This window comes from Aplysia californica, unplaced genomic scaffold (assembly GCF_000002075.1).
Source record: "Aplysia californica isolate F4 #8 unplaced genomic scaffold, AplCal3.0 scaffold00542, whole genome shotgun sequence".
Taxonomy (NCBI): Eukaryota; Metazoa; Mollusca; class Gastropoda; order Aplysiida; family Aplysiidae; genus Aplysia; species Aplysia californica.
The window spans coordinates 231,835-252,049 of record NW_004797812.1 but is presented as its reverse complement, the minus strand read 5'-3'; the positions used below and the strand labels follow the sequence as shown (position 1 = coordinate 252,049).

Below are 20,215 nucleotides of genomic sequence, written 5' to 3'. Positions count from 1 at the left end.
CTGCAGCACTACCAAAGTTCAGAACATTCCTTCATAGACTTTTAAGAGAGATATCACAGAACTGAGGACAAAACTGATCAAAAGGGGAAGGTTGATACTGTTATAAAGATATACTGACAAACAAATGCACAAACAAACCTTCTGCAGTGCTGGGTAGGCCAGCTAGTTGACCGTCCACATCCCGCAGTTTGTCATCGTAAAATGCCCGCAGCCGCAGCATGTCCTGCTGTAGTTTGGCTTTGTTAGACTTCTCTGCCTCATAGGCAGACTTCATCTCATTCACCTGCGCCTCGTACTCCTGTGAATGTCGACATAAAAAAGTGAGGTGCAATTTTAAGAAATTTGCAGGAATTTACAGTAAAGTATCCCCTTTATCCATCCTGTAAACCTTGAATGTGTTACATACCATATGTGAGGCAGCGTGGTGAAATCAGGCGTTTCGTCAAAATAATGTAAGTCCAGAAACTGGCATTTTTCCTCAGGTTTGGGAATTTTCATAGAATATTGGTATTCTGGCTCAACACCTTTCATGCCCATTAAAGAATACATTTCTGTGTGGATTTTACTGAAAAACATTGATTAAAGCCAAGAAGATGTAAATTTCCAATTACCACGGACTCTCAGGCAAAGGACAGGACTCAGCATAGGCAGCTATTTTCTCGCTAATTTTACCTCTAAAACCAGGCGACCCCCACCTCCTTCAATTGCCAATATCTTGCAGTGCTTCCACCAGCTGAAGCTGAAAAGTAAGGAAAATTCTGCCGGGGGGTCTGGGGGCCGCAGAGGTCCCCAGCAGGGTCCAGGGACAGGGTCCAGGGACAGCGTCCCAGTGGGGTTTCGCTCCCAAAGAAATTGAAATTTAGTGCTTTTAGAGGGCTGAAAATGCCATTTGGGAGCCTGTTTGAAGAGATTGCCAACAAACCATAACATTTATTTTTTCACCATTTGTCTTGTTTGATTTCTTCACCAAGATCTACATAATATATTTCAATTGATGGCAATGTTTAAAAGCAGGTTCCCCTTCCATTGCTATTATAATTCAATAAATTTGTCATCGTACCATTGATTGAAGGCAAACCTGGGAATAATGAATAGATATGTACCTTCACAATATAGTTACCCTAATTTTCCTTAAATTTCACGTCCGAATGTCGCATGTCACAACCTCGGATCACCAATTCGAATGATTCTTGATTTTAGTAGTTTTAGGTAGGTTTTAGCATAAATTTCTTTCATCGCGGCCCTTATCACGTTCCCGCGCCATAGAATCTTCATATTGATAATTTCTCTACATCTACACAAATTTGTAAAAAAGTTTCTCACTGACAGTAATTTTCTGTCTAAGATCACAAGTCAATTTACTTGATCAACGCGCAGATTTTCCAGCTGCGGAAACAATCCGAAGATAGACGGAATGAGTGAATGATAAAAAGGAGGAAAATGGCACAAAAAGTTCGCCAGATTTTGATCAATACACAGGTGAAAATGTGCTGCCGACCAACCCGCAATGAAAGCATAATGTGGCATAGCAGAATAATGGCCGATTGCAGTAAATGCGCAATCTGGCAGGTTTCTATAACATTAACTTATTGCCGAGAGAATTACCGTAAATATCCGTAACTTATACTAGTACTAGACGATACGAAGGCGAGCACGGATCTTTTGCTATGGAATTTCGGTAGTCCTACACTGTCGCAGCTTTCTTCGGAGGGAGTTGATAATGATGGAGGAACAAGTATGGAACAGGCAGAAAGTATGGATTTCCGTAAAAATACGAAGAGTGGAAGCACTGATCTTGACTTGTATCCACAATAAATGGATATTTCTACACCAAAAAGGAAGGCGAATGGACAGGCTTTAAGATGGTACCAATAACGCCATATGCCCCAAAACTGACAAGCACTTGATTCCACTGCACCGTGACACATATGAAAGCTCATCATCTCTCTATAAACCACAATTTGAAATCAGCTTCTATCTTATTTTGTATGCTCTTGGGCTTCTTTTATAATTTCACTGCTGTGCACCTGTGCAGCTGTGTGTTACTGAATATGTCGAATCAAAAAGTGGATTTTTAAAAAATAGGACCGATTGAAACGCCAAAATGTAAGTATGTTCAAAAGTTCAAAATGTGACTGTGAGCCAACAGTGAAGATCATGACATTCTATCAGTCTATTTATTCTACTCCCCTTTTAAAAAATTTATGTATGTGATAATCAAACCAATACTGAAAGCCAAAATTTTCCCGTAATTAACAAGGCTGACCTTTACTTCTCTACCACAAACACCACACCATCGTAAAATATGCTTTCCTCTCAGTGTGTTCATTTGATCATTATTTAATTGGATTTCCTGGCTATAATAAGAAATTATGCCAATTTAAGTGTAAAAAAAAACCCATTGCAAGTGAGTTTTTATCCACTGCACCAAGCGCCTGAGGTAGCATGACAGGTGCTTGAATTCATTTCGGGGATCAAATTGACTGGCAAAAAAGTGATCCAGAGTGGAACAGCTGTGACGGGCGTAAAACATATCCAATAAAAAAATCCCAAAAAAACAACATGTTTACTTCTTTGATCCTCTCTTTCTCTGCCTCCAACTCCGCCCTCACTGAATCAGCATCAGATCCCCCAGACGAAGGACGTGAGGATTTCTTTGAGCGTGAATTGGCTGTAGCACCAGCTGAAAGTCAGTAAGTATTAGCCAGAGATTACAGATTTATCAGGGTCAAGTAAATGCACAATGCAAACACAGAGGAGTCCAGTTTAGATAAACCAGTAAAAAGAAAAAAACCTCTTAGGTCTATATTAAAGCTAAACAAGAGCCCTGCTACCTTTCTCTTTCATATTCCTTGACTGAGTGCACTAATAAAAATAATTTTTGCATCATAGAATTCGTGAAATGGATACAGATATAGAGTAATATTTCTCCATTTTACAATACCAAAACTGCTTATTATAAAGTGCAAGATATCTTGCTTACATGGTAGTCTGAAGGTCTAGAGAAAACTGAACAAACCAGAGATTTAGTTATGTCCTATCTTTTCTCCCTCCACAGCCCTTCCATAAAATATTCTATGCTGCAGCAAAAAATATCTTTTGGAGAACTTCATCTTTTTTAACATGGCATTAGGCCAATGGGCACACACCCAGAGGCTACCGGATTAAGAACAACAACAACAACAACAACAACAACAAAAAACACTACCCTTCCTTTCAACCTTCTGGACAGGACAATTCTTATTTAATAAGAAGTGCTGGAGAAGGTTGCATAAAAGCAACATAGCAAACCATTAAAAAGAAACACCCTATAAGAGAACAGACTGTAAAAGTAACACAGCACCGCAAATGAACTGGTCCTTTCTAAAAAAAAATGCTAAATATCACTTGAATGATTTGAGAAAAAGTGCAAAACTCCTGAAGTTAATCATGTTTGAAACCTGGAACAGGGAGATGAAAAAAGCCTATCTTTTTCCTCACAAAGTTTTTCCCTGCATCACCTATTGGAATGTTGGACAGAATACAGGCTGGGGACTGTGGTGATACCCTTACATATTTTTAAAAAAAATTGATTTCAGTAGATTCCTGGCTGTTGTCTCCAATTCTAGCACAGAGAAAAGTCAAGCCATGATGTAGTAAATACTATTTTTGCCATTCTCCGTGTTAGGTGTGAACCAGCACCAGCAGTAGATGTATTTGGGAGTATGCCCGTGTGAGCCCTTGTAGATGGTTCACAAATGGATTCAGTGTGTCAGGCGACATGGGATAGAAACATTTGGTGCTAAGAAATACAGTCGAAACTGTCTACAACTGCCACACATTGTCGAGGAGAAAAGAGGCCGTCTTAGACAGGCGTCAGTCTTACACAGTGTCATTATAATGTAAATAAAAACTACAACGGAGGAAATGGGAAGTGGCTGTTTCTACAGATGATTGTCTTATACAGGTAGTAGTTAAAGCAGGTTTGACTGTATTTAAATTTTCCTCAACAACAAACAAAATATGAAGAAAAACTTACCAGCCACAGCGGCTTCAACAGGGATCTGCCCCGCCAGCATAGCCTTGAGCTTCTCAATCTCCTCCTGGTACTGCCGCAGCAGTGCATCTTTCGGGTCTTCATTGATCTTCGGCTTGTTCTTGATATTCTTGGCACGGTTAGCGTAGCGCAGGGTTGACAGGGTCTCGTCATAGTTGTTGTCTGCCGGTGACAGGCAGGCCACCATCATGGTCTTTGTGTTGCCACCCAGGGAGTCCTGAAGAGGGGACAAGGAGTTTGGATAACATAGTAGTTTCAACATAACATGTTTGTGAAAAGGCCAGATGTACATTAAGACAACACAGAACTTTTTAAAGAGCACAAAATGTGACAAAACAAATGAGAGAGAGAGAGAGGGAGGGAGGGAGGGAGGGAGGGAGATAGAGAGAGAGAGAGAGAGAGAGAGAGAGAGAGAGAGAGAGAGAGAGAGAGATCAACTAACCTGCAATAGACGGGTGAGCTTGGAGTCTCTGTAGGGAATATGTTTAGACTTTCCATCAACAAGCGCTGAGATAACATTTCCAAGGGCAGAGAGGGACAGGTTGATCTTAGTGGCTTCTTTTAAGCGATCACCCGTTGCACCTGTGAAGTGGATGAGAAGGAGGAAATGGAGTAATGAGAAACACATAACAAAGTTCACTTAAGATCTGCTGTGTGAACAGTAAGTGAGAGCAATAATAGCTAAAAGCCACCAGTATCAAAGAAGTATTTTAAAAAATACTGTAAAGGAATAGGAGGAACTGACCACACTTGACCACCCTTCAACCACCCCAGACAAAGAAGGCTTTCCTTCTTCAAATTTTTTTTACTGAAAACAGCCTTTGATTTTATATAACAAGGCTGCCTATTATGGTCCAACAATTGAAGAATATGTTGTCTGCTCTTCCAGCTCAATGGCACACCTCATCATGACTATATAATTTTTCTAGGTATGAACTGGACACGAAAGTTTCAAAATAACAGAAACTAAAGAGGAAAGATAAAAATAGAAAAGGATAAGACTGACACAAAAAGAGAGAGGCAGAGGTAAAAGGAGAGATATACCAAAAGAGAGAGGAGGTATGAGATAAAGAAAGAGAGAGATGAGGAGGGCTAGCAAAACAGACAAAGAATAATAGATACAAACTTGAAATAACAGAGAGAGAGAGAGAGAGAGAGAGAGATAGAGAGAGAGAGAGAGAGAGAGAGAGAGGGAGAGAGAGAGAGAGAGAGAGAGAGAGAGAGAGAGAGAGAGAGAGAGAGAGAAATAGAGAGAGAGGCAGAGATTGAAAGAGAAAGAAAAACATGAATTGAAGAATAGGACAAACAATGAGAGACATATTTTACAAACAGAGAGAAAGAAACATAGTCACCTGTTTTGCCCTGTCTCTCACTCCCAGCAAGATCCACCAGGTTGAGTTTGCCAGCCCGGATATGATCCTCCCCACTGTCATCCGTGTTCGCCATCTCCATATAGATGGTGAAGATAGAGTGGCTGCGAGAAGAGTCTGCGTTCATCAGTGTGGCTCCAGTGCTGCGGTTGTTCCAGCCTTTGTTCATGATATGTTCACACTCAGAAACGTTGTGCACAGGATGCATAGACAAACCTGAAAACATCACATGCATATTCAGTTAATTAGTTAAAAAGCATGTTATTCTCATAGAATCTTTGTAAGGCATCTTATGTGAAAGCTGTTTAGCCTTTTGTTCTTATATGAATCGGCTGCCTCTGTCTTACTAGCAAACAGCAGTGAGCTCTGAGTTCCTGTTTGGTACACTTTCATTTTTGGTCTTGGTGTTGAGATTTTCCTTCCACTGAACTTTCTTTGTCAACTTTCTCAAAGTTGTAAATTTGTAAATTTTGACATTTAGTTTGTTTTAATAACTGCATAAGGTCATATAAGCGCGAGAAAAAAGTTGGTTCTGTTCGCAGCAGGTCACTGCACAGCCGGATTCTGGTCAGAACTTCAACAAAAATGCTAAAAATTTTATGTAAATAAATTCTTAATTTAAAATAGCTTTTTAAATAAAATTTAAAATTTTGACGTTTATTACAATTTTTCATAAAGGCCAATGGCCTTTATAAAATCTAGGATTCTGTTGGGATTAACGGCGGAAAACAGCTCTTGCAATTGTTTGCATCTAAAATATTTCCTTCAGGTCCCTCCGAAGTCTAGACATTCTGTTAAAATGTGTCTAATGGAAAAATCTGTGTCGCATCCCACAGAGAACAGCTTCTCATCTCCCTGAAGGAGGTATTTATGTGTCAGGGACGTGTATCCGATGTGCAATCGAGTAAAAATGACTTTGTCTCTTCAGGAGAGGCCTGAAGATTTTCGCAGACCCAGTTTGGGCTTAATGTTGTGTAGTTTATTGTCTTCTCGTTCTTTCCAATGGGTCTCCTACAGAATGGAGGAATTTTGATATTTAGCTCTTGGTCAAGTGCTTGCCAAGTAAGTGAAGTTGTCTATCATTTCCACCTTTCCATTTCCAGTAGAGATTTCCGATAGCTCTGGATCATCTTGGAAGAATACATGGCAGGCGCGGTTCGTCCATTGAGCACGGTCGTGCAGTGCCGCCCAATATTTTAATGTTCTATTACGTAAAACACCTACAATAACAAAATAAAAGACGCCAGAAACAAACACTAGCCAAATATTACATCAAAATACGTTTCTCACTGGCGCCGTAACAGTCATTTCTGTGTCTATAGCGCCGTAAAACATCTACTATGCCATGCTAAAGTTCATGCGCTGTATCTATGCATAGCAGGATATTCAACAGTGGAAACCTGACCTAAAAATCGCTCTTTGGGATAACCCAAGCGATGACGACACTCCTAGCGAGTTTGGCGGTACATTAATGTTAATAAGACGGCACATCTCAAATGTGCTCCTGCCGAATAGTGTCGAAACATATCCCGCAGTAGGCAATCTAAAAATAAACGCGATAGACTGTGCACTATTCTATGCCAAAATTATGTCAGCCCCGGAGCAATCCAGTGGAGTGCTCAAGTGAATTGGGATTGGTTCATTGTCTTGCCGTTATTTTAAGTGACTCTGTGACCATGAACCTGAGGGAGGTGAACGTGACACACTTAAGTCATCGTCCTATGAGTTGTGCTTTTGAATGGTTTTGTAGTGGAGTGGTGAAAGGTATTACTTGAGCGTTCAGTTCTAAAGCAGGATGAATGAAATTGACGTTTAGCTAACAAACAGATTTAGTTCTAACAAGTACAAAGAATGAAAATAGAATCACAAGGTTTTCCCTCACTAAACCAAAGATCCTAAAATTATACACCATCTCATTTACTATGCCCTTGACTATCTTCAACCTAAGACAGCTTAAGTGTGCACGCCCACTTTTTAGACCCACGAACCGCCCCTGATACATGGGTCTTTTTCTTTTTGACAGTATCACACACTCAAAAGTATGCAAATAAATAAAGAAGACACACCAAAGTATGTACATCCCTCACAAGAAAGACGCATTAACCCAAGTGAATTGGCCAGCCAAAGGAGTTATTGTGAAGTACAAATGAGGAAATCAACCCTTTCAGTGGCTGGCCCAGGACAGACAGTCCTCATCAATAAGATTACAGAGCAGGCCTGTTTGTGCAATGGGTAAGGAAAAAGAACCTAGCTTGATTAGAGTATGCATCATTATAGAAAGTAAATCCAATGTAATGCTTTGAAGAACAAATTTTAAAACCAGAAAAGCTTTGATAAATGTGAGCACGGCATAACTAGTCAAGAGAATGCAAACCATTTTACTCACCACTGACATAGACACCTTTCTCCGGGTGCTCTTTCAAATCTAGCTTTGCTCTGGCATCTTTCCCAAGCAGATCACGAATTTCTTCATTGTAGATTTCCAGATATGAGGCATGGATAAGAAACTTAATGCCTTCTTTGATGCTTGTAGTCTCAAATATATGAGCAAATGCCCTGCAGAGAAGCGGTATACAAAATTACAACAAAGATTTAATAAGACATTTACAGTGAATAAAATTTTGAAATGGTACTTCTCCTTTTATAAATTTAGCTTCATTCAACAAATAATACCAAACAAAATCAACAGCCCATCAACAATAACAGCTAGGGAAAGAGAAACAACTAGGCTAATAACAAAATGAAAAAATCTGACAGATCCATAGTTGAGTTCCAAAGCTCATACTTTAACCCACGAGACCAAGACAAATATAACAAGGTGACAGCACCATATCTTGACCGACAGGGGGAAAATTAGAAAATAGGTCAGTATTTTTTAAAGTTATTTACTTGCATGACTAAAGGCAAATATTGTGCAGCTTTCTTAAACTTCATCTCCTTCCTCCTTCCTCCTTCCTCCTTGTTATCTTTTTTTTTTTTTACCAAAGCCATTTCCACTTGCAGTTTGCATGGATTTTTTTCTACTCCAGGCCTGTTTAAATCTATGACTTACACGAAAGAGCTTTTCTGCAATATTTAAGTGTCATCTTTTTATTCATATTCAAGGCATTTCATCATTCTCTCATTGATAACCTTGGACAATTCTCAAAATTTTCTTCACCAGTAGATTTCCACCTTTCAAAGAAAAATGTCTGTCCTGTGTCATTGCATCCCATATAGAGCAATACAGTGCAACAGACCAGAGGGGAGATAACGGCATATGCCCATAACAATGCAGACACATTTCAGAGAGAATACATACCGAGGAATGATGCCCCTTTGGGTGGCAGGGTTCGTGATGCCCTGCATAGAGAAACTTTTTCCACATCCTGTTTGTCCGTAAGCAAAGATTGTGCCATTGTAACCCTCTGTCACACCCTACATGAAAATATGACAAAGGTGAAAATCTTCACAAAATGGGAAGAAAACACACTGATAAGAGACGAATTTCCTTAAAAATTACGAGGACAATGATACTTATTCAGCTTTGAGAAATATAATTCTTTTATAAGCTTAAAATACATGTTGCAATACTCAAGATATTATATACGGTATATATATATATTCTCTTTGCATCGCTTTGTACGAAAAGTGTTTCTATCCTCTTATCCAGTATTATAGCCCTTATCTTTCTCATTTCAAAAATTTTTAAGGAGGCCTTAAAAAAATGATGATCTGAAAATATATTGACACGACAATGATGCATATATATAAAACAACTGTTTTAAATGACCAAACCAGGAATAATTAAATTACACACCTTATAAAGAACAGGTAAGACAGGGATATTGACATAAATTTCGAAAACTTTCATTCACCACTTAGCAAAGACAATCAATAAAAGCCTTTTTGAATAAAGAATGGTAAACGCACAACTTCCATAGAAAATTTTAGTGATAACTGACAGAAGCAAAAAAGCAAGTCTAAAAAAAATCAAAATGTTTCGTTTAAGAGGGCCATATTATAATGATAATTTACCTTTTTGCCACTTACAAGAACTGAATTGACAAAGAAAAATTCTCTTGAAATAAAAAAAAAAAAAAAAAATAATTATATATGCACAGTAGGCTACCTCAACTAAAGGGTATGCAATTTCACTGTATATCTGCTCCGTCGTAGAATCCACGAAGTAAGCTCCATCAAATGTAAACATTTTGGGAGGCGCCTTTGGATCTCCAGGATTTATAATGCTGCATTGTCCCTTCGGTGTGTCCATACCAATGACTGTGTTACACTTCAAGCCTTTCTCCCGCTCATTCATTGGGCGGCACCTCACAATGACCTTAACGCACTCTGCCATGTTTGCAGAGAATTTGAGCACTCACTATCACAGAAATGAGGATTATCGCTAACTACGACTTGTAAATCTGAAAGAATGAAAAAAACGGTGGGTTATAAAAGAAGGACATTGGTGTTTGATGGTAATTCCATTCTGACATTTAGGGCACTTTGACAACATACATCATTGCATTTTCTTGCATGCACACGCTTGAGCAAGTACTATGTGACAAGAGTCTCTACATGCATGCCTTATTTGGAAAGTTTAAGTTTTAGTAGAGGTTTTACGGCATTCGCAACTGCATAAGGTCATCTGAGCGCCAAGGTGTGGATGTCAACAGAGCAGTCCTTACAAGGAATCAGGCTTACTCTGCTCACCTCTCTGGCTTCAACAGCACAAAGTCTGCTTCGACTATCAAGGCACCCCGGAAATAGCGGGTCACAAGAGAGTGACAAACATACAAAAGAAGTAGAAGAAAATGATGACAGCTAGGATCAGGAAAGAAAAAGCAGCAGTTCCCTGTTGCAGTTCAGGCACAGTTATGAGGATGACATTGATTTACCAGCCCATTCACAAATCTACTGTGCATAAGAACATGTTAATGTCCCTCCATTGGAAATGGCCTAAAGACACTTCAGTCAGTAGCATCGCCCCGGGGGGGGGGTAAATTTGGAAAGGGAGAACAGGTGATGTAATATGCCATACAATTAATCATTTTTTCCATGTTGAAACAAGAACAACCCAAGGCGAGAAGCTTGCCTTGGAACATATACCCATTATAATGTTACAAGGGAACAGAGACAAAAACAACCAGATGCGCACGCCCGTCATTGCCCCATTCAAAGTGACCAATGAACAGGCTCAGAATAATCATGCGGGGATTTGTAGGTCACATGAAACATTTGCAGAGGGGGTGAGGGGAAAATGGCCGGTCTCTGTGAGAAGCCGCTTTGGACAGGGGGGCGGGTAGTTTTTAATTGTGCAGTAAGTTAGGCTGAATTGAATTTATATTTTATAGTTGGCATGGTCTAAAGTCATCAAAGAAAGTTTGGCTATTAATTAGTTAGGCTGCCTTCAATTCTTAAAGATCCCATATGTTGTGATACGATGCTATGAATAAAAATGCTCTCATCCCGACACCTCTCAAAATCGTAATATGTACACCAAAATTTTAATTATAACAAAATAAGTATTATAAATGGTTAGTAAATATGAAAGCAGAAATGAATTCTCCACCTAAAAACACATTGACAGGCCAAGTTTCTTTCAAACACTAAAATTAATTACTGATATGTCTAGCACATCTGCTGTTACATGGTCCACTTTTTAAGAGTATTTTCCTATATCTGGGTCATCCATATTTTGCCACACGTTACAACCACATATCTTTTTAAATTTATGAACCGATTCTTTAAATTAAATAGCATAATCCTTACAATTGAAAACTGTATCGATCTTAGGTACCAAATATAAAACGAGTGAAAAATCAATTTTTCATTCGCACTGCTATCCAAGTGGTTTCTGCAGATTTTAAAGGTTTACAGTTAGGGCAACATCGCTTTTAAAAGCAAATCTGTAATTTTTTTCTATTTGCAAGGTTATGTAAAACTTATTGAACGTGGGTTTTGAGAACCTTTATTTTAGTGCAAGCAAAAAAACGTGTTCTTTATATAAAAATCAATTCCTTGTAGGTCTAACAAGTTTTACCAATAAAATGTGGCATCGGTGAACTGTGACGTAGGCCGTAAGTGAATGCGAAAAGTGTGTGAGAAGTAGGAAGTGCTGTGAACAATTCCATTTTCTGCGCGACGGAGATAAAGATTTATAGTAGATCTATTTTATATAAATTTATGAAGAAATGTTTTTTAATCTAGCCTCAATAAGTATGCTTTAGTCAAGACAAATTGATGCAAACTGCTGTGCAAAGCATGAGTGACATTGATTCACCTGTTAACCCATTTCAACGCCGCAGATAAATAGGCCCCTGTGCCAGGGAAAATCCCATGAAACCAAGGACGCTCAGTGATGATCCCACTTTATCTCCTATAACTTTTTTTATTTTTTGAATATTTCCTCAAGAATTTCTGCTTGTACATTCTACTTTGAACCACATTTCTATTTATATAATTTTGGGGGGATAGTTGGAGTTAGTAACATGATGCCCAAAAACACCATAAAAAAATATATAAACAATGCACATTCGAGTAATGATAAAATGAGACTAAAAAAGGGAAATACATGTTATGTGAGTGTTTGCAGAAAAAAAAGGAAGGGATAAGAGGCTTTTCCAATACTCGTAAAATCCATATATATATTTATATATATATTTTTTTATATATATATATATATATATATATATATATACATACGAGAGTGCGGCGGCGGAGCGGTTCATGTGCTCGTCTCCGAAGCGGAAAGTCCAAATGCGACCCTTGGTTCAGACACATATTTTTTTTCCCCCTCCGGCCCACCCAGCAGTAATGAGTATTTGACTTCGAGTTGGGGAAGTAAAGGCAGCATGGAAAGGAACTGGCTATCCTACCACAATATATAATGCCAAACGCCCAGAAAGTTGTCTCACTAACAAGGCAATCCCCAATGTCCTGATCAGATGCGGGAACAACTTTACTTTATATATATACATATACATGTAAGCCCATTATTTTTGTGTGGTAGGTGTGTTAGATCTAGATCTAATCTTCTCTATGAGCTAAAATCAGAATCTGACACTTTCAAATGGGAGGAAAATGGAGGTGAACATAAAAGGAAAGCACTTCAATAATAATTACAAGATTTTAGCAGTAACACCTTCCCTTATAATTGTTATCAAAACAACCTCTGTCACAGTCCCATAAATTCTACGGACCATAGGCACAGCGCTACTAAGTTCAGGCCCGTAAATTCTACGGGCGCGGCAACAAAGAGGTTAAAGAGATACTTGAGGATAAGTAATTATGCCAGAAATTTTTTACTACACCATATATATATTATATGCATCTCTCTCTATATATAATGGTAGCATCAATTGCGACAGAGTGACGATGTGACAATTAATGCGGCGTTAATTGCGACAGAGTGAGTCTGTGACAAAAACAAACAAAAAATTTAAAAAGAAAAAAGAAACACACACACACATACACGCACTCACACTTCCACACACAAATACACAGACACACGCACACACACACACACACACAGACGCACATGCTTGTGGTCTTAAATACACACACACACAAATACAAAACTAACAAACATGCAAAGACAGTCGCAGCTCTTTTCTTGTTGTTTCTGTTGTTGCCCCTAGAGTGCGACAGAGTGACGCTGTGACAATTAATGTGGCATTAATTGCAACAGAGTGAGTCTGTGAGAAAAAAAAAAAAGAATTTAAAGAGAAAAAAGACAAACAAACTGAAACACACACACACACACATATACGCACTCACACACAAATGCACAAACACACGCACACACACACTTACACATTAGATCTAGATCTAATCATCAACGCAAAAGAGCTCCGTGTTCACTCTGTCGCAATTGACGCCACGTTAACCGGTTGGCTAGCCGTAGTATGGCTAGACTGCTGGGGTAGCTGTACTTATTTTTAATATGATGGCTAAGACTGACCAAAACAAAACAAAAATAGGCCTACTGAAAAGTACATAAATTTTTAGTTTGCAGTACCTAAATTGTCGCCCCTGCAGGTGGGGGGCCCCATAGTTTCACTATGGGGGAGTAAAGAATACACCTGCCGTGATACTGTGTCGTAAGAGGCAACTAAAGGTGCATAGGTCTGGCCACCTGAAAAGTGACAGTTTGCAGAGGGCCAACTTCCCGACCCAGTAAAAAAGAAAAGTTATAGAAACACGAACAAACATGCCTTATAATTTTTCCATCTCAGGAGACGGAGGAGCTTCTGCATCAGCTGGAACAAGGAAAGACAGTGGACAAAGCTGAAAGGACTCTTCTGACCCGAAACCTTCTTTGTCAAACAAGTCTCTCCGGACTGCGTTGTGGAATGTTCGCACCATGTATGAAGCAGGAAAGCGTTCTCAAGTGACACAAGAGATGAAAAGATACAGGCTGCACATACTAGGAGTCAGCGAAACCCACTGGATACAGTCTGGACAGAAGCAGCTCAGCTCCGGGGAACAAATATTATATGCTGGGAGGGAAGACAAGCACCATGTGGAAAGAATTGGAATTATTTTGAGTAAGTATGCACAGAAGTCACTTAGAGGATGGGAACCACAGGGGGAGAGGATCATCATGGCTTCTTTCACTGCCAGAAGTAAGAGCATCAACATGAACATAGTACAGATCTATGCCCCAACAAACGATGCCTCGGATGATGACAAGGATGCTTTTTACAGCCGGCTCCAGGGGGTCATCGACAAACTACCAAGGAAAGATGTCAACATCATGATGGAAGATGCTAATGCCAAGATTGGGCAGGACAACGTAGGTTATGAGGGAATCAAGGGACAACACGGCCTGGGACAAATGAATGAGAACGGGGAGCGATTCCCAAATCTCTGTGCTTTCAACAGTCTTGTCAACGGAGGCTCTGTTTTTCCCCATAACAAGATCCACAAGGCTACTTGGGTATCACCGGATGGAGTAACGGAGAACCAGATCGATCATTTTTGTATCTCTCGTAGGTTCAGGCATTCACTGGAAGATGTCAAAGTACAGAGAGGGGCAGACGTTGGATCGGATCATCATCTGCTGTTAGCAAAACTCAAGCTTCATCTCAAAAGGCATGGAACCAGAACAGGAACCAAAAGAATGAAGTTCCAAGTAAGTCTTTTAGATGGACACAAGAAACAGGAGTTTCAACTGCAGTTGAGGAACAGATTTCAACCCACTTGGTGGATCTTGGTGAGGAAGACATGGAGGAGGAGATGCACTGGACCAAGGTCAAAGAAGTCTTTACTTCAACATGTCAAGAAATACTCGGTGAGAAGAAATTGGAGCACAAGGAATGGATTAGCCAACAGTCATTGGATTTGATTAGCATTAGATACCAATTGAAAGCAGAGAGACAAAATGCAAGTAGAACAAGGGGATCAAAAGCGGACGCATTGGAGCAGTACAGGACAACTAAAGATGTAAAGAGACATCTGAGAAAAGACAAGGAGGAATTCATGAACAGGCTGGCAGAGAGGGCACAGGAGGCAGCAGCAGGAGGGAACATGCGAACCCTTTACCAGACTACAAAGACTCTTTCTGGAAAATATGGGAAACCAGAAGTAACAGTAAAGGACCAAAACGGAAAAACCATTTTTGGAAAGGAAGCTCAGTCAAGACGATGGGTAGAGCATTTCAACAGTCTCCTGAACAGACCACCACCAAGTACCCGCCAAACATCCTGCCAGCAAGAAATAAGCTACCAATCTGCTGTGATGCCCCATCAAAACAAGAGATTATGGATGCCATTAGGAAGCTGAACAACGGTAAAGCGGCCGGTCCTGATCAGATTCCACCTGAGGCCTTAAAAACAGATGCCAATGAGACAACAGACCTCCTTCTCCCATTGTTTACCAGGATTTGGAAGGAGAGCAAGTTCCCAAAGGATTGGAAAGAAGGACACCTTGTGAAACTAACTAAAAAGGGGGATCTCAGCAACTGCAGCAACTACCGAGGAATCACTCTTCTCTCAATACCAGGAAAGGTCTTCAACAGAATAGTTCTGGAGAGAATCAAGACAATCAAGTCTGCAACTGATCCAATACTTTGGGATGAACAGGCTGGTTTTCGGAAAAATCGGTCAACCACGGACCAGATTGCTACCCTGAGGATCATAATGGAACAGTCCCTGGAGTGGAACTCCCAGTTGATCATCAACTTTCTAGACTATGAGAAGGCATTTGACAGCATAGACCGAGCAACACTGTGGAAGATACTGAGACATCACGGAATCCCACAGAAGATGGTTAACCTCATCAGGAGCATGTACGAAGGGACAAGTAGCAGGGTTATACATGATGGTCAGCTCACTGACAGCTTTGACATGGCTAGCCGTATTTATTATTGATGGCTGAAATGTAAATGAAATGTTTAGTTTGCAATGCCTAAAGTAGCCTACTTGTTACAATTTGTATTTCAGACAAAACCAAAAGGCACCTTACTACTGACTTGCATGTATTATAAACCTGAATAATTACTATATCTAGATCTAAAATGAGACCTGTCGTCACCTGTGTGCCCTGTGTGCTCAACAGATTTGGGTTGATAGGGCCAAACCTAGATCTAAGTACGGCTAGACTGGCAGTCTAGCCGTACTTAAGCTCTCAGGCTAGTGGTACGGCTAGCCACTTCGTTTTTCATTTATATGTTAAATTTGTGGTGCTTTTTCGGTAGATCTAGTTCCCACCCCCCTTATTTGAGCCAGACTTACTTCTAGATCTAGATCTATATGTTTGATTCGCGGTGAGCTAAGATCACGGCGTACAGACAGCGCTCTTTTAGTTGGATCGGCGATGGAGTGACCGGGTCACGGCGGGCCGGTCACCCAGAGGTCACTAACCCGCCCTCCCGCTACCTGCGTCGGTAGCCGGTGAAATGAATTTTTCAACACATGTTTTATCGTCTTACACACAAAAAAAATATCATACGTGAACACAAGTTTGTTCTTTAGAGAAAGCAACTAAACCTCTTTATTGGTACGAAATAGCAATACCATGGCTGCTCACGTTTTTGAGTTAGCTGCTCTTAAAATGTATGTCTATTTATAGTTAGTCAAAACAACAAACACATATTGAATGGCTAATAACTTATAAGCCTAACGATAAATATTTACAAAACTGCCACGTAAGACAGGAAAATGTGTTTAGAAATTGACTCACTCAAAATTTTGTTTCCAGCACGAACATGGAACTTGTCATGAGCATGATAGCCAAAACGCTTCCCTGCATTCATGACTTTTTGTATCCAATGGATTGTGTATCCTCCTGAATAATGATATACTGACGTATCTTCAATATACAGCACCGATTTCTTTTCACGAAATGAACATGTACAGAATAAAAGTAAACATTTATACAATTTTTCTTTCTAAACATATCCAGCAGCACGCAATGAGGGAGCTATTTGCAGGAGATGCGACACAAAAATAAAACGCATTATGTCTATCTGGTTTGGGATCCTTCATACTCTGGCTTCCAGTTTTGAGATCACTTGGTGACTGCTTTCTGTGTCCTGTTCTCCTAAAAGCCCGAGAGCAAACATGTGTTGTTGTATGTGTGGAATACAGTGTTGTTATGATATGTGTGGCTTTGGGATAACTTTGCGGGGAAATAGCGTCTGAATGCGGACATGTAATTGTCAATTGCTAAGAAGATTTGTGGAAGTGAAAATCGTTCGACTGGTTTGAGATTTGATATTGCAGTGTGAACATGGCTAAATCTTTCATTGAGAAGATTGAATATTGCTTCCATTCCTTTTGCCTCCTCAATTTTTGCAGTTTCGACGGAGTATTTTCTTGTTTCTGTACAAATTGTGTTTGTTAGTTCCTTGCATACATGGGGATGGAGGGAGGTATGTTTGGGGTGTTTTACGATGTTAGCTTGAAATTGATCTTTGTATGCAGCCACCTAAGCGGTACCGACAAAACGGAGAAGGAATTCATATTTCTGCTATTGTCAAACGCACACCACATGTTCCTACTAGTGTCAACTGCTTTTTTGTGGCATAAATTGACGTGACGTAACACCCTATCTCCCTTTGATAGTTGAAATCGCGGTAAAACACTTGACACAAATGTTAGCGGAATACGACTGTTCATTTTCGTCCCTCACATCAATCCCATAAATCAATAGAATATCTCCTGCCATTGTCTTACATAATCGGGGCTTTCTGCACCTTTTTTTTGTTTGACAGTTAAATTTAAACACCAACACATCCAACAAAGTCCATTCAGAGACTCTATGCCTCTCACATGTGTGACTGGCCCATTGCAGTTTAACGATTTTTACTTAGGAACACAATTCACTAACTGATAGCCAGTCACTGCAAAGTGCTGGAAAAACAAAATTCACATCATTAGAAAATATGATTTGATGGCTATCACACCGCGCAAACAGAAATAAAGACCATCGTTCCATTCTCGGATGATTTGTAATTAAATTTGAAGAGATAACATTATTATCGGCGCTTCCAATCACTTAACACTCACAATTTAAAACTGTTATTATTCCCAAACGAATCAATGAAAACTGTTGAAACTTTCACAAGATATCAAGAAGACGTAGACGAAGCGGAATTGGTGAAGAAATAGATTCTAGGGGTAGAGTGAGCATCATTTTACGGCTCATGAAATTAGGGAAAGAAACGCGTTCTGATAAGGACAAGATAGGACAGCGCTGTGCACGAGTTGACCCCGGTCAATCCCTGACTTGACGCGTGAAATTGCAGGTCACCTGCCGCTAATTTATGGCCTACCGCGGGGGGCCCGGACTAACTAAGAGATCGCTGAGACGGAATTTCGGACGCCGTGAGATATCAAACCTTACAAAAGCAAAACATTAAATTGTGGTAAAATTCAGGGGGGCATGCCCCCCTGAAACCCCCCTTCCTATTTTTGTTAGGTCAGGGGGGTTGCCTGAAACCCCCCTACTATTGGGGCCAAACCCCGTGAATAACAATTGCGGGGTGGGAACTACCGAAAAAGCGCCAAATTTGTTTCGCAATTTCTGCTCATGGAGGTGAAGCAAGGGTTCTATCTAAGGTGATTTTTAAAGGTATAATTCATAGCTACATTCCTAGATAAGCTGGGCATAATTTGAATATACAAAAATATTTAAGCCCAAATGGTTAACAACTTTGCTTACAAAAATGATGTTGGGCACATCCTTCGTTGCCATGTGTAAACAAACACAACAGTGTCAATATTAGAACGGGAAACAGGCATAAACATACATATAAAAAGCTTGAAATTAAGTTAAAAACCTAAAACAGCTAATATTTTCAAAAGCTAGGTAGTTGTCTTTTCATAGACTGAACATATATCGAGGACCTTTACCGGTATTCACAAGTTTATAGCACTCAAGATGATGTTTTCCACGGACATTGCACTGGATTCCGGAAGTTTGATTAACTTAAATGCTCTTCATTTTGTTGGACTGGCTTGGAAAAGGGATTTCATATGTTTACCCATTTCATTTCGTTATCAATTTTTTGTAAAATATTATATCCTCAGCAGGGAATATTATATGGTTTTTGAAATAATATAATAGTTTGATTAGTTTAATTACCTTTATTCACATGCAAAATTCCACATAAATTACTACTTACGACAGGGGTTACAAGGGGGTTGGGGGAATATCACGTGACGTGTACTATCATTGCTATAATAATAGATCACATGACTTGGTGTGTTGTGACCGCGGTGAACTCAATACAAAACGATACTAAACAATGCCTGTGGTGTGAAAGGGAAACCTGCCCTCTGTTTTGAATGTTTTGGGAGCCAGTGCTTCAAAGAAGTTTGAAAGAAGGAGGCGGTGTCTGATATTTGGATTGCATTGCCAGTTGATAGGTTCCTTAAATTCAGAAGCATGTTGTCAGCAAGGCAGGGAAAGCGGCCGGTAGTCGCTTGCCCACTGTGCTCTGCAAAGTAAGTTAAGTCCAAGTTGCGTAATTAATCACAATATTTGCCCGGCGCTAGAATCTAGTCTAGATCTAGAATCTAGGCTAAATCTCTGAGATTCTAGATCTAGATCTAGAAATCTAGCTATGTTAGGCTTACAGACATAAATCGGTAAATTTGTACTTTCACAAGACAAGACAAGACACTGATGCACTGCTTAGGTTAGGGGGTCAAACTGTCTGTAGATGTAGACTAGATAGATCTATGTCTCTAGTCTAGATCTAAGGCACTAAGATCTAGATTTCTAGTAATTTTTGCTGTAGATTACACATAGTCACATAGGCTACATAAAAGTCACTAAAACTAAAACTGCGTTGCAAATCAATTATTTTCAAAATTTCAAACCCTTCGTTAGGACAGTACTCTGCAAAAAAATATCAAATTATGATTATCGAAGTGACTATTCGGACTCGGATAGAGTCAAGATATTGATCTATCTAGATCTAACTGGATGAATGAAGGCTCACGTCTCGACAGTTATTATTTTATTATAATAGGCCCTAATCGAAAAAATGTTCGTAAATGCTACAAATATTTGGAACAAGGGTTGGAAGTTGGAACGGCGAACGGACTTCATGCTGGACTCAAGTCAGAGTCTTTTTGAGTAAAGTGGGCTGCATGAGCCGGCCTTGACTATAACTCGATGATTGAGTGATTACATTTTCTAGTTTCTTTTGGACGCCACTGTATGTTCCATGCTATTTACCGATTGGCGCAATCTTAATGTTGCACTGCGTGTTTTAACATTCGTATTGCGAATCTAAAGTAAGATTGCGTACAGTAGTCTCCGCCTAAACGCACGCCATACAAAAGCACGCTCCGCTCAAACGCACGATTTCGTC

At 39.7% G+C, this 20,215-nt stretch overlaps 3 protein-coding genes across 7 annotated transcripts in view; 2 read left to right on the top strand and 1 right to left on the bottom strand.

The window, feature by feature from the left end:
* LOC101853189 (kinesin-like protein KIF17) overlaps positions 1 to 18,831 on the bottom strand; it is a 51,446-nt gene extending 32,615 nt beyond the window's left edge. For all 3 annotated transcript variants that reach the window (XM_005106545.3, XM_005106546.3, XM_035971937.1), the window contains exons 1-9: positions 18,747 to 18,831; positions 9,518 to 9,812; positions 8,708 to 8,823; positions 7,793 to 7,962; positions 5,389 to 5,622; positions 4,479 to 4,618; positions 4,019 to 4,253; positions 2,571 to 2,683; positions 139 to 298 (exon numbers count right to left, since the gene is read on the bottom strand). In XM_005106545.3, the coding sequence (XP_005106602.1) occupies positions 139 to 298; positions 2,571 to 2,683; positions 4,019 to 4,253; positions 4,479 to 4,618; positions 5,389 to 5,622; positions 7,793 to 7,962; positions 8,708 to 8,823; positions 9,518 to 9,745 (1,396 nt within the window). In that variant the 5' untranslated portion in view covers positions 9,746 to 9,812; positions 18,747 to 18,831. The remainder of the gene's footprint in view (positions 1 to 138; positions 299 to 2,570; positions 2,684 to 4,018; positions 4,254 to 4,478; positions 4,619 to 5,388; positions 5,623 to 7,792; positions 7,963 to 8,707; positions 8,824 to 9,517; positions 9,813 to 18,746) is intronic.
* Positions 14,026 to 16,681, top strand: LOC106012876. The gene is made up of 3 exons (XM_013087071.2): positions 14,026 to 14,329; positions 15,474 to 15,619; positions 16,591 to 16,681. Exons 1-3 carry the CDS (start codon positions 14,030 to 14,032, stop codon positions 16,679 to 16,681), a joined length of 537 nt encoding a protein of 178 aa, XP_012942525.2. The 5' UTR covers positions 14,026 to 14,029.
* A 228-nt stretch (positions 18,832 to 19,059) lies between the features above and the next one.
* LOC101852648 (xanthine dehydrogenase 1) overlaps positions 19,060 to 20,215 on the top strand; it is a 65,205-nt gene continuing 64,049 nt past the window's right edge. For 2 of the 3 annotated variants that reach the window (XM_005106544.3, XM_005106542.3), the window contains exon 1: positions 19,060 to 19,340. In XM_005106544.3, coding sequence (XP_005106601.1) covers positions 19,282 to 19,340 — 59 coding nt within the window. In that variant the 5' untranslated portion in view covers positions 19,060 to 19,281. The remainder of the gene's footprint in view (positions 19,341 to 20,215) is intronic. The other variant, XM_005106543.3, reaches the window with a different exon arrangement.

What these genes read in the sequence shown, in the direction of transcription:
- LOC106012876 (XM_013087071.2), top strand. Translation starts at nt 14,030, where the DNA reads ATGAACATAGTACAGATCTATGCCCCAACAAACGATGCCTCGGATGAT. An exon ending in AGATCCACAAGGCTACTTGG is followed by an intron (nt 14,330 to 15,473) that starts GTATCACCGGAT and finishes TGGGATGAACAG; the next exon opens with GCTGGTTTTCGGAAAAATCG. An exon ending in AGCATAGACCGAGCAACACT is followed by an intron (nt 15,620 to 16,590) that starts GTGGAAGATACT and finishes TTTTGTTTCCAG; the next exon opens with CACGAACATGGAACTTGTCA.